Source organism: Pteropus vampyrus, unplaced genomic scaffold, assembly GCF_000151845.1.
Source record: "Pteropus vampyrus isolate Shadow unplaced genomic scaffold, Pvam_2.0 Scaffold36, whole genome shotgun sequence".
Taxonomy (NCBI): Eukaryota; Metazoa; Chordata; class Mammalia; order Chiroptera; family Pteropodidae; genus Pteropus; species Pteropus vampyrus.
In genome coordinates, this window is record NW_011888817.1 from 2,382,908 (window position 1) to 2,395,647 (window position 12,740).

A 12,740-nucleotide genomic window follows, 5' to 3' on the forward strand; every position below is an offset into this window, starting at 1 on the left:
ACTCTAGAGATAGACAGCAGAATGTCACAGAGACCTGAGACCCCAAAAGTGCCATGCTGTTCACCTTTCCTGAGTCGCAGACCCCACTGAAAATGCTAGAGACCCTCTCCCCAGGGAAATGCATAAATGTGTGCGCTTATACACAGTTTTGCATACAATATTGGAGGCAGGTTCATAGACTCTTGGACAAGAACCCCGCTACGGTTTTTCAGGACCCTGCAGAGACCCCAGAAAACAAGGCAAATGTGGGGCTCCCTACCTCCACACCCTACTTCCGTGCCCATGTAGACATTTGTCTCAGTCATGGTACCAATTCCCATTGAGCCCGAATGCAGCCTCAGAATCTTTAACACAGTCATCTAGGGAACCACTTTCAATTAGTTTGACACTTGTGATGAAATCTTTTTTGCCACATTCCTGCCTCAGAACAATTTAGAAAGATCTTAAGGACTCTAGAAAATGACAGACATGCTCCAAACTCACTGGAGACCCCAAAGTTTCCTAGAGACTCCAGAGCTAGTCCATAGAGACCCTTCTTTCACTTGGCAAGAACTCGCTGTGTGCCTACTCTTCGCTCCGACATCCTGAGATTCCCAGAGATACTCCTTGCCCCGCCCCCAGACCCGCCCCAGACCCAGGGAAGGATGGGAGGGAAAGTCTTCCTGGACCCCACTGAAGGCCCTTCTTCCCTGGCCCGTCAGCACCTCCACCTGTCTTCCTGCCCCTGCACCACCCCCCGGGGAAGATCCCAGAGCCCCAGTTCTATGCAGAACCCCACACCTACGAGGAGCCAGGCCGGGCAGGACGCAGGTTCACCCGAGAGATTGAGGCTTCCAGGATCCACATCGAGAAAATCATCGGCTCTGGTGAACCTCGGGTGTTATGGGGGTGGGGACAACGTGGGGAGGTGCCCAGGGGAGGAGACACCCGGGGCAGAGGGGAACCGAGGAGCCTGGCACGGCCGGGCCCACTGGGGCACTCGGGTGTGTGAGGCTGGGGGAGTACAGGGGTCTCGGGTTGGGGGAGGAGGGTGCCACTACCCTCCCCCTGCCTACCCCTTGGGGTCCACAGGAGAGTCAGGTGAAGTCTGCTACGGGAGACTGCGGGTGCCAGGGCAGCAGGACGTGCCTGTGGCCATCAAGGCCCTCAAAGCCGGCTACACAGAGAAACAGCGACGGGACTTTCTGAGTGAGGCGTCCATCATGGGTCAGTTTGACCACCCCAATATCATCCACCTTGAAGGTGTCGTCACCCGTGGTAGGTGCCAGGCGAGGGCAATCTTACCCTGCAGGGCCCCTATTGCCAGGGACAGGGATCTGGGTCCATCCTCGCCCCACCCCGTTCTGCCCCCGCCCTGCCGCTGTTCCCTGGCTCAGGTCCCCAGATGACTCAGTCGAGGAGGGGCCCCAGAGCCAGGAACCTCAGTGGGAACCCTCGCCCCCCTGGGGCCCTCAGCACTGCTGCAGCTCCTGGTAGCTCACGGTGGGCTACACGTTTCTGGGGTCCCTGATCAGCAGTCCTGATCTCCTCACCAAGAGCCACAGCCTCCTTGTCCCCCTCCCCAGGCCGCCTGGCAATGATCGTGACAGAGTACATGGAGAATGGCTCTCTCGACGCCTTCCTGAGGGTGCGTGCCCCGCCCTACCTTTCACATGGGCTGGCGGGGGGCGTCCAGTCTGGATGTTGGGCGACCACGTGAGGCCTCCAAACATCCCGGGAGCTTGGACCCAATAGCCCTGGGGAAGGGCTGCCGGGTGCAGGGTCCTAAGGATCAGCCAGTCAAACTGCCTTTTAGCCCTATCACATGTGAATCCCTGTGCTGCACTGCCGTGGCCCAAGGTGGGGTGCCTGTGTGGGGACCCAGAACCCCACCCAGAGGGGAGGCATGGCGGCTGTGATGAAAATTGCTGGAGTCCCGGCCCCCGCCCTGCTGTATTTGCTGGGTACTCTTAGGCATAGGACTTAACCTCTCTGGGCCTCCATTTCTTCTGCAAAATGAACAGTCCTTTGCTGCCCCACCTACCCCTCAGGGTTGCTGTGAGTGTGAATGAGACCATGGGGATGAACCTTAACCCGTCACATGCTTCCTAAGCAGTGAAGCACTTTGCAGACTGCAGAGAGCTTTCCTGCAGCCCACGCTGTGTCCTCTGCAGACTCACGACGGGCAGTTCACCATCACGCAGCTGGTGGGCATGCTCAGAGGGGTGGGTGCTGGCATGCACTACCTCGCAGACTTGGGCTACGTCCACCGTGACCTGGCTGCCCGCAACGTCCTGGTCGATGGCAACCTGGTCTGCAAGGTGTCTGACTTTGGGCTCTCCAGGGTGCTGGAGGATGACTCCGATGCCGCCTACACCACCACGGTGAGTGCGTGGCCCACTCCCCTTTCTAATAGGCCCAGGGTGGGGCAAAGCAGCACAGAAGGGACCCCCACCTGCCATGCAGCAAAGTTGGAAATTTCTGGGTTGCCTTGTACCTGGGGCAAGTCCTGCTGCTTCTCTACACCTCAGTTCCTCCCTCTGGGAAATGGGAACAACCTCGCCCCCTTTCCTCTGTCACTGAGTGGGTTCTGGACCTCAGGGCTGGTCTCCACTGTCACTAACTGGGAGATTTGGGAAGAGTTGGTTGGCACATCTCTGAAACACACATCCACTTCACATCTGTCTCTAAAGTCTGGCTAAAATCAAGCATTTTCAGAATGTATTTCATGGAGATCTGGTTTTTCCTAGAGGTGTCTCAGGGCTGCCTTAGAGGCAGGAGGCTGAGTGGCAGCGGCTCTGGCCCTCCACCCCCGCCTCAATCAGAACCTTCCCTTTGGATCTTACCCACTGGGCCTCTGAATGAGGTTTCACTTAGAGAAAGGATTTGTGACCCTCCCCAAAAAGAAGAAGAGATTGGGCAGGGGCAGGGAAGACTAGGCCATGTTCTCAGATTCATCCTTTGTTCAGGCATCGACCCCTTGACTGACACTTACTGAGCATCTACTGTGTGCCAGGCGCTCACACAGTTTCTTCGTTCAGTCTTCACAGCAGCTCTGTGTGCAGGCCTCCTCCATCAGAACAGGTGCCCTTAGAAGGCGAAGGCCATGTTTCCCCCGCTGAGCTGACAGTTTCCCAGCCTGAGAAATAGCACCCCAATGTTCAGCTCCCTGGTTCTGGCTGGAAGAAGCTGAACACTCCTGTGTCCATTGCAGGGAGGGAAGATCCCCATCCGCTGGACAGCCCCTGAGGCCATCGCCTTCCGGACATTCTCCTCGGCCAGTGACGTGTGGAGTTTTGGGGTGGTCATGTGGGAGGTGCTGGCCTACGGGGAGAGGCCCTACTGGAATATGACCAACCGTGACGTGAGTACCAGGCCCTGGCTAAGCAAAGGCGGTGTGGGCCTTAGAGGGAGGGGCAGCCTCAAGCCTGGCGTCGTGCTCCCCCTCCCCAGGTCATCAGCTCCGTGGAGGAGGGGTACCGCCTGCCGGCACCCATGGGCTGCCCCCGTGCCCTGCACCAGCTCATGCTCGACTGTTGGCACAAGGACCGGGCCCAGCGGCCTCGCTTTTCCCAGATTGTCAGCATCCTTGATGCGCTGATCCACAACCCTGAGAGCCTCAGGGCCACGGCCACTGTCGGCAGGTGCCTGGTGCCCACCCCAGCTCCACCCCAGCCCAGCTGTCCTCCCAGCATTGCCCTGACCTAGTCCAGGCCTTGGGACAGTTCAGCCCTGACTCCTCAATCGGACCCGCCTGGGTCCTGACCCCTGTTCTGCCTGGGCCTTCCTCAGCCCTCTCCTTCCAGCCTGTGGTCTAGCCTGTCAGACCCCTTGCCCACTGCTGAGCCTACATAGAGGCTGAGGGTGGCTAGTGCCAGGGTTCCCAAGGAAGGCAGAGGCCCTGGCAGGCCGCTTACCGCAAGCTCCTGTGCCTCAGGTGTTCGGCCCCTGCCTTTGCCCAGAGCTGCTTTGACCTCCGTGGGGGCGGGGGCGGCAGCGGGGGCCTCACCGTGGGGGACTGGCTGGACTCCATCCGCATGGGCCGCTACCGGGACCACTTCGCCGCTGGTGGTTACTCCTCTCTGGGCATGGTGCTTCGAATGGACGCCCAGTAAGTGGTGGTCCCATGGGGGTGGGGGCACGGGGAGAGGGCAGGGGGGCAAGATGTAGAGCCACTGAGGAGGCTGGAAGCTCCAGGGGATGAGTGTGTCCCTGTCTTCACGGCTCCCAGCCTCCCGAGGCAACCTGGTCAGCACCATTCTTCCTTTACAGGGACGTGCGTGCCCTGGGCATCACCCTCATGGGCCACCAGAAGAAGATCCTGGGCAGCATCCAGACCATGAGGGCCCAGCTGACCAGCACCCAGGGACCCCACCGGCACCTCTGACCAAACCGAGCTAGCCCCAGGCCATGCCAGCTGCCAGAGGCCTTGCAGGGTCGGCCGGCAGTCAGAGCAGCCCCAGGCGTCTGCCCTTCCCCTTGGCTGCCTTCCTGTCAGGCGCCTGTGAGGCCAAGGACTCCACTGAAGGACCTGGAGTTGTCAGGGGTCGGCCACCTAGGAAGGGACCTTTGGTGCTCAGCACAACCAGAACACCTGCGCCCAAGACAGAGAGCCTTCTTTTTCCCAGAGGCTGGGGCCTCAACACCACTGAGCCCAACAGAGAGTTCACTCACCTGCCTCTGCGTGTGTGTGTGCGTGTGCATGCGTACGTGTGCTCCTGTGCTGTGTGGGGTGTGTTCTCACAAGGTCATGGGACCACATGTGCGTGTGCTCATCTGCCAGGTCCCAGCATGTGTGCCAGTTGTGGTACACATGTTTATTCATGACTCAGAACACATGTATGCAACCATGGGTGGCATGTCATGAATGAGGATGAGTGTCACGATACTGTGAGCAGGGAACTTAGTGTGACACTGCCCGTTGAATGCGGGCCTAGGTCCTGGAACCCACAGGGCCTGGAGAGAGGCTCAGGCCCACCTTACCCCACAACTGGAGGCCAGAGCCAGGGGCCACTTCCGATCCACACCAGCACCAGGCCCACCCTTGTCTCTCTCCGGGTGAGCCCACCCCGGCTCTATCTCAGGTCCGAGCCTTCCCTCTAGCTGGTGGGGGCCACCTACAGCCTCCGCCTGGCTCCATCGCTGCTTCAACAGGAAAACAGGGTTCCCGGCCAGCCCCTTTGGCCACCTCTGTGTCGGCATCACCACAGGGTACATGAGATGCCCTCAGCTGGACTTGGCTGCCTGGCTAAGAGACAGGGGCCACCAAGTTCCCTCTAGTCGCTGATGCCCCTCCATAGCCCAGGGCTTCTCACTCAGAATTCCTTCTGCCAACCTCACTGTCCCCCAGCCCCATGTCTGGGGTCAGGGACCATTAGATACTAGCTTTTCAGCCTCAAGTCACTGTTCCTGTGCCATCTGGGCATCACGAGGGAGTGTGCCTTGTCCAAGGTCACACAGCAGCCGAGTATCCAGACTAAGCCTCCTCCCAGGGCCCTCTCCCCCACACCATCCTACAAGGACAGCTGTGGGTGGGAGGGGCTTGGGAAGCCCTCCCACTCAGACACTGATCTTGTCCCTTATGGCCCACCAGGGTATGTAAATATCTTTTTTCTACCATGTCAGAATATTTTTTTCCTCACTCCTGACAATGCAAAAATGGTCTTCAAAGCACATAAAAAGCACCCAGGGTGAGAAAGCTCCATCCCCGGGGAAGCTGGCAGGGCCCAAGGGACCCCACCAGGCAGGAACCAGGCGCCCCCCGCCAGCCCTGAGGGAGGGGCAGGCCCAGCTCCCACCCCTGGCCCAGCCTCCCCTTAGCCAGCACAGCTGTTCTGCGGAGACACCAGCACTGAGTCCCCCTCTCCCTCCTGCAATAATTCGGGGAGCCTCAGCCCCACCCAGGTGCCGCGGTCAGCTCTCTACACCTCTATATATTATATTACTATATAGCCGAGCTGTTCTTTCTTCCTATGGAAGTCGGAAACATGGTCAGGACACGATCCGGGGAGGACCCTGTCTTCCTCCCGTCCCCACCCCACTCTCACCCAGCTTCTGGGCTCTGGATCCTCATAGTCAGTGGGGGACATAGTGGGGCTGGCATTTACAAAAGTGTGGCCCTTACCCCCGACATGAGGTGCCCCCCAGGGTCCCAGGGACCTGCCTCTCTGTGGTCTCCATAGTGAGTCTTGAACTTGCCCACAATGAGAATAAATTCTGCCTCATCTTTACCTGTGTCTCTCATTTTTTCCCATCCTGACAACCTCGACATCTGGCCAGGAAGGAGCAACCTTATGCTGTGTACCTACGGTATACGTTCCATGCATTTCTTTCTCTCTGGTCTTCTCATCTCTCCCAGGAGGTAGGATTCATGTGCCCATTTTATATATGGGGAGGCTGAGTCTTACAGAGGTCAACTTGCCTAACGCCAAGTTTGTGGGGGCTGAATCAGAACCCAGGTTTGTCCAACTTCAGAGCCCATGATTCAGAAGGAAGCACCCCCGTCTGCCCCATATTCTCACTTCCAGAATGTTCAGACAGTGCTTAACACTGGAGCACGGTCCCTTGCAGCTGGACATTGCTGTTGCCTCTGGTTCTCTGGGGGAAGAAAGATGGCCCCTCGAGGAGGAACACAGAAGGAAGGAGCATTTCATGGGAACGACCTCCTCGGGACCAAGGTGTCCATCGAGAGACATGGGTGCTATGGAGCAGGGAAGGGAAGATGAGGTGCAAGCATCTTCCATAGTTACATCAGGGGGCTGAGGACCCACCTCTGCTCTGGGAGAGAGGGGACAGCAGCAGGAGCCATGGTGGTGGCATCGGAGGCTGGGAAGGAGGCAGGGGCAGAGAGCACAGCCCGTGTCCATTTGAGTCAATGGCTCAGCTGTTTGAGGAAGATGCCCCTGGGATCTTACTGACAAACAAGCAAATGATCTCCAGCAGCTGAGAGATCAGCTGACAAACAAGTAAATGATCTCTGGCTGAGAGAAAGGTCTTCTTCCCTGCACCTCTCTCAAATTGGGAACATGGAGCTAGAAAGAAAACACCTTTAGCATATTTCTAAAATCTCACTAAAAATCCCAACAGCCCTATGAGATTGATAATACTGCTTCCCTCTTACAGATGAGCACAAGCATGCACAGAGAGGCCACTTTCCCACCCAGTGTGACCACCACACAAAGCCAGATACGTCTGATTTCAAACCAGGTATATTTCCCCCTGAAACTTCAAACTCCATTTCAGGGCCCCTCCCCCACAGGACCAGCTGTTTCCTCTGAGGAGGAACCTGTTACTACACACATCTTTTCCCTAAAGACCAATCATCAGAGCCTATTGAGCACCTATTGTGTACTGGGTGCTATTGAGGATACAAAGATAAAGGTGATGCAGCCCCTTCTCTTCAGAAACTGAGACAAGGCGGAGGTACAAAGTGCACTAAAGTGGCTCCCTCAGTCAGATCCAGTGTGCTAAGTATCAGGAAATGGGGCATAGAGAAGGGTTAGAGAAGGTCAGAGGAGAGAGAGAGAGAGAGAGACAGAGAGACAGAGACAGAGACAGAAACAGAGACAGAGACAGAGACAGAGACAGAGAGAGACAGAGAGACAGAAGGTGGAGGGCCAAGGCTGTCTCCAAGGACTTCCCGGAGGAGGCATTCAGCTGGGCATTGAAAGATGAGAAGGGTTTGGAGGTTCATCTCCTAGGCAGCCCCCTGTTCAAGAATGAAATGCAGAGGGGAGGAAGAGTACAGCCAGAGGAACAATAAACTATGTATGTAGATGGGAAGCCCCGCTATTATAAAGTTGGCTAGTTCCTTCCTATTTAATCTATACATTTACTTCCAATAAAATTTGCAATGGGGTTTTCTCTGCGACTTGACAAAGTCATCTCAAAATGTATACGGAATAATAACCCAAAATGGCCAAGATAATTTTGAAGAAGAAAGAGAAGGAAGAGGAAGGGAACCCCACCCTGTCAGATATCAATAATTATTAGAAAGCTCTAATAATTAAAATAGTTTGATTTGGTCCCAAGAATAGAGAAAGAGATAAAAAGAATGGAGAATATGCCTAGGAAGTGATCCAAATATGTATGGGAGTTTGAAACATGACCAGGGTAAAGGATGATCTAGTTAACGGGTGATATTAGGACAATTAAATACCCTCCTGGAAAAAGATAAAATTAGATCCCTACTCCCACTGCTCACAAAATAAGTTCCCAGTGATCAAAGTCTTCAGTGTAAAAAGTAGACTATAAAACAAATAAACAAACAAACAAACAAAAAAACAGGAAAATAACTTTATCAGGAGACAAATGATAAGGGAAAGCCATGCTAAATCTTAGTTCATTAAAATCTAAAAATTCTAAATAACAAATAAATTTGTTAAAGCCACAGCTGGAAGAAGATATTTGCAACCTATATAACCAACCAAGAGAGAATTAGTTTCCAAAATAAAATTTCTTTAAAATTTCAAAGAATCGATTTACCAAAACATTCCAAAGCAATAGGAAAATGGGCAAAAAATGAACTGAACAGACAAATAACAGAAGAAGAAATTTAAATGGCCAATAAAGATATAAAAAGATTCTCAGCATCACTAGTAAACATGGAAATGCAAATTAAAATAATAATGAGAGCATATTATACCAATCTGATTGGCAAAATTTGTTTCTAACGCTAGTATTGATGAAAGTGTGGGGGGAATAGTAATGTTTATAAACTGCCAGTGAGAATATAAATTGGTACAACTTTAGAGAGCAATTTGGAAACACTTAGCAAATTTTGAGATGAGCAAATCTAGGACCCAGCAGCTCCACCTTAGTGTGAGTCTGTCTTAGGTTAGGTTACTAAGCAGTGCCTGAGATTCTTGTGCAGGTGGTTTATTTTGGGAGAGCTCTCAGGTGAGAGAGGGGAAGGCAGAGAGGCTGGGAGGCAATGCTAAGCAATGATTCCCGGTGAAGACTAGCTTCAATCTGATGCAGCAGGGAGTTCTAAAACATTAATAACATCACAGAGTTGATCCACCTTGAGACAAGGGGGTCCAGACTTTGGTACCCCCCATTTTCATCGGTCATTGCTTGTATGCTGCCCATGGGGTGGGAGAGGTCATGTCACTTTCTGGGTGAGAAAGTTCCCAAGAAGGGAGCAGCTATGAGATCTTAGCAGCCAATACAGGGCAGATGGAGCATGACGGTACCCACGGGTCAAAGGAAGCTGGGTGCAGCACTTACTGTGTTTTCTATGCATCTCATTTCATACTCATATGCAAAAGGATACATGTCCAAGGATGTTTATTACACCTTAGTATGTAATAAAAATGAGGGGCAGCCTAACTGCCTCTCAACACGGGAACAGGAAAATAAGTTGCTTGATAAGTACAATGAAATTGTCTATCGCAGTTAAAATAAATGAACTAGATCAACATGTACCAATATGGATAAGTCTTCAGAACATAATATAGAGTGAAAAAAATAAATGACAAAGGAATATGTATAGTATTATACCATTTATGTAAACTTTAAAAATAGACGTAACAATAGAATTACAGGTTTTAAATGCATAACTAGATAATGACAGGACATGCCTGGGACAGAGAAACACCAACTTCAGTTCAGTTACCTCTGGGGAAGAAGGGTGAGGAGGGAGGCAGTGTCGAGCTATATCAACAAGAGTTTCATTTATTTTCTTTTTTTAAAAAGAGAGGGCTCTGAAGCAAGTATGGCAAAAATGTTAACGCCCGTTTAATCTCGGTGGGCACATACATGTCTGTTATATTATTTTCTGATTTTTCTGTATGTTGAAATAGTTTATAATTAAAAATAAAAATGTTTTAAAATCACAAAGGAGAGGTTTTGAGATTTGCCCTCAGGAATCACGGTGCCTCCTGAGAAACGGGAACCAGCCCCTCCGGGGACACGCGGCGTGCGCTGTCCATGGTGCTGGATGCCAAGGACGGGCCGTGCAGCAACCAATCAGCGGGTCCTGCCAGCTCTTTCTCCAAACTATCCTAAATCTAAACGCTTATCTCCTACCACCTGCCGCCTCCACTGTCCGAGCCGCCACCGCAACCACCTCTTCCCCGGAAGTCAGCAGGAGCCTCCTCCCTGGTCTCCCTTCTTCCCTCACCCCCGTAAATCTATTTTCCACAAGCAGCCGGAGGAATGTTTTTTAAAAACAAACCAGATCATGCCACTTTTCCTAGTTTCAGCCCTCTGAAAGATTCCGATCACGTTTATAATGACATCTGTAACTCTCATCTGGCCTAAAACACCCTACACGATCTGCTCCTGCTGGTCTCTTCGACTGGCCTCCGGCCATCCTCCCTCTCACTCACGCTCTTCTTTTTGCCTGGGATGATCTTCCATGTCTGCAAACGGTTCAGTATGAGAGGGACCACCTTCTATCTGAGTCATTTTCTACCATGTTACCCAATGCTATGATATTCATGGAACTTATAACTAGTTGACATTATCTAGTTTATTGTTTATTTGTTTATTTTATGCCCCCATCATTCAATATGCTCTAAAAAATCAGGTACCTCATCTAATTTACTCAGTTCTTTAAGCACACAGCACATTTATGGCCTTCATTTGTGTGCAACAGATATTTATTGAATGAATGAATGAATGAATGAATGTATATTTACTGAGCACCTCTTCTGTGACGGGCCCTGTTCTTGGCTCTGTGAATTCTGGAATAAATAAGATAATTCTTGCCCTTAAGATACTCACAGGCTGGAGATAACAGAGAAGCCAACTCATGGGATCCTAGAATGTTGGAATAAGTCCCTTTGCTTTTGTTATAGAATTAGAGAACTTTAAGGGAAACAGAGTTGCACTCTCCACACCCTCCTTGTTTCTTAAATAATGAAATCCAGCCTTATATAGGGAAGGAAAAAGACTCACCTAAGTTTACACAACATCAGAAGCATAGTCTGGATCTGCACTCAGGTCACCTAACTTCTTGTAGTTTGCATTTAAAGGAAGGTTCCCCAAAGTACTTATATTGCACTGTGACAGATCTCCCATCTTCACCGTGGACTGATTAAGGCCAGAACTATTTCCATTTAGCCAGAGAACCCCAGTGCCAAGCCTAAACTGGCTCCTGGGAGGAATTCAATGAATGATGGAAGCAGAGGCAAATAACATTCATTTCCTGGGGCGCTTGGTATCTGTCCTATCATGGGGTCAGTTCCTTCATCCTTCCCTTCCATGTGATCTTAAGCCTGTCACTTCTTCAAACCTTGTTTCATCGCCTGTAATACAGGGTCGATATTTACATGCACTGCACAGGCTTGTCATGAGGATTAGAGGATAATATGAGGGTAAGACACAAGGACAGTGTGAGGTGTTGGTCACTACAATAGGAGGACGGTGGCTGGGTATCTCTGGGATGGTGTGAGGACAAGGCTGTTGGTGAGTATGAGTGAGGCTTTGGAAGCAGGAATGGGCGGCCCAAGTAGTCTAGGGTCCAAGCCCCCAGGGCAGCCCCTCATAGTTATCTTCTATCTTTCACTCCACCTGGGGAGTGATGGTCTAGGCCCATGGGCTGCCACCTCTCACACTCTATCCCTGAGGCTCAGGCACCTCATTAAGACACTTCCATCTCTCCAACCCTAGGCAGCTGGGGAAGGGTCATCTGCTGGTGTGAAATTCGCAGTCCTTGGAGGGTTTAAATTTCCATGTCTCTTGTGTTAGGGCTTGTGGTAGGTAATGAATAAAAGATGGGAAAGGGGGGGAGATCCTGTGGCTTTAAGAGAAATGTGATGAGCATTCAGAGTGAAGAGATTAGTGCAAGATCTTCTCTCTGAATACAAAAAATGAGGGGTCCAGCATCAAATGTAAAACAAACCAAAATAAACCAGAAAGCCACCTTCCTGACTTGAGGTGACTAGAGACCCAGAGAAGAAAAAGGCCTGGGGGCCTTGGCTGGGGAAGGGGCAGAGGTAGAGGTGATGAATTCTCAGGAGAAGGAAGCCACAACCATCGGGAGAGAAGTTCAAGTGGAGACATGGCCAAAGTGACCCAAGAGCTGGTGCCAGGGCTGGGAGGGGAGGAGAGTCAAATGCAGCCCCCTTCCTTCCTTCCTCTTTGGATGCTAAAAGTAATTATCCCTCCCCCCCAAACACCCCCCACACACACACACCTGTGAAGGGGCTGCGAAGAGAAGGCTGTCTGTATGGCATCTACTGGGAACTTATGTGGGTGGCTTATTGTTATTACTAATAATGAGTCACTATTTACTGCACTTTTATCACATGACAAGTGCTTTCCATGCATTACCCAGTTCTCACAGTAGCTTTGTGAGTGTTACTGTCACTATTCCCTCCCTTTTGTCAGTAAGGAAACCACAGCACCAAGAGGTTATATAACTTGCTCCGTGTTACACAGCTAGTGAGTGGTGAACCAGTATTTGAACCCAAGTCAGCCTGACTCCCTGGGGAGGAGCACGGTAAGGTGTGCTAGAGGGGTGGTTAAGGATGTGGGCCCTGTCCTAAGCTCAGGAATCACCAGGCCAGAAATCAGGTCGAAATTAAATTCGACTCAGACAGTTTCTCCTGCGGGAAGGTATCCAAAAACCACTGGCAAGACGATGCGTGATGGGGCAGAGAGTTGGGCCCCATTGTTATGGATTTGTGCTTTGATGTAAGTAGGGGACTGTGAGGCGTTGTGTGGAAATTTTTTGTGCATGTGGTGGCATGTGACCGTGCAAAAAGGTACATATGGCATTATCTCCAACAGTGTATCACTGTTGGTGTATAATT

At 51.6% G+C, this 12,740-nt stretch overlaps 1 protein-coding gene across 1 annotated transcript in view; it reads left to right on the forward strand.

Moving 5' to 3' along the window:
* The window catches only part of EPHA8 (EPH receptor A8), a 44,280-nt gene extending 39,914 nt beyond the window's left edge, over positions 1-4,366 (forward strand). Inside the window, exons 10-17 of the mRNA XM_011358025.1 lie at positions 702-866; positions 1,072-1,257; positions 1,566-1,627; positions 2,154-2,363; positions 3,194-3,343; positions 3,433-3,623; positions 3,917-4,090; positions 4,252-4,366. Of these exons, the coding sequence (XP_011356327.1) occupies positions 702-866; positions 1,072-1,257; positions 1,566-1,627; positions 2,154-2,363; positions 3,194-3,343; positions 3,433-3,623; positions 3,917-4,090; positions 4,252-4,366 (1,253 nt within the window). The remainder of the gene's footprint in view (positions 1-701; positions 867-1,071; positions 1,258-1,565; positions 1,628-2,153; positions 2,364-3,193; positions 3,344-3,432; positions 3,624-3,916; positions 4,091-4,251) is intronic.
* Positions 4,367-12,740: the final 8,374 nt, after the last annotated feature.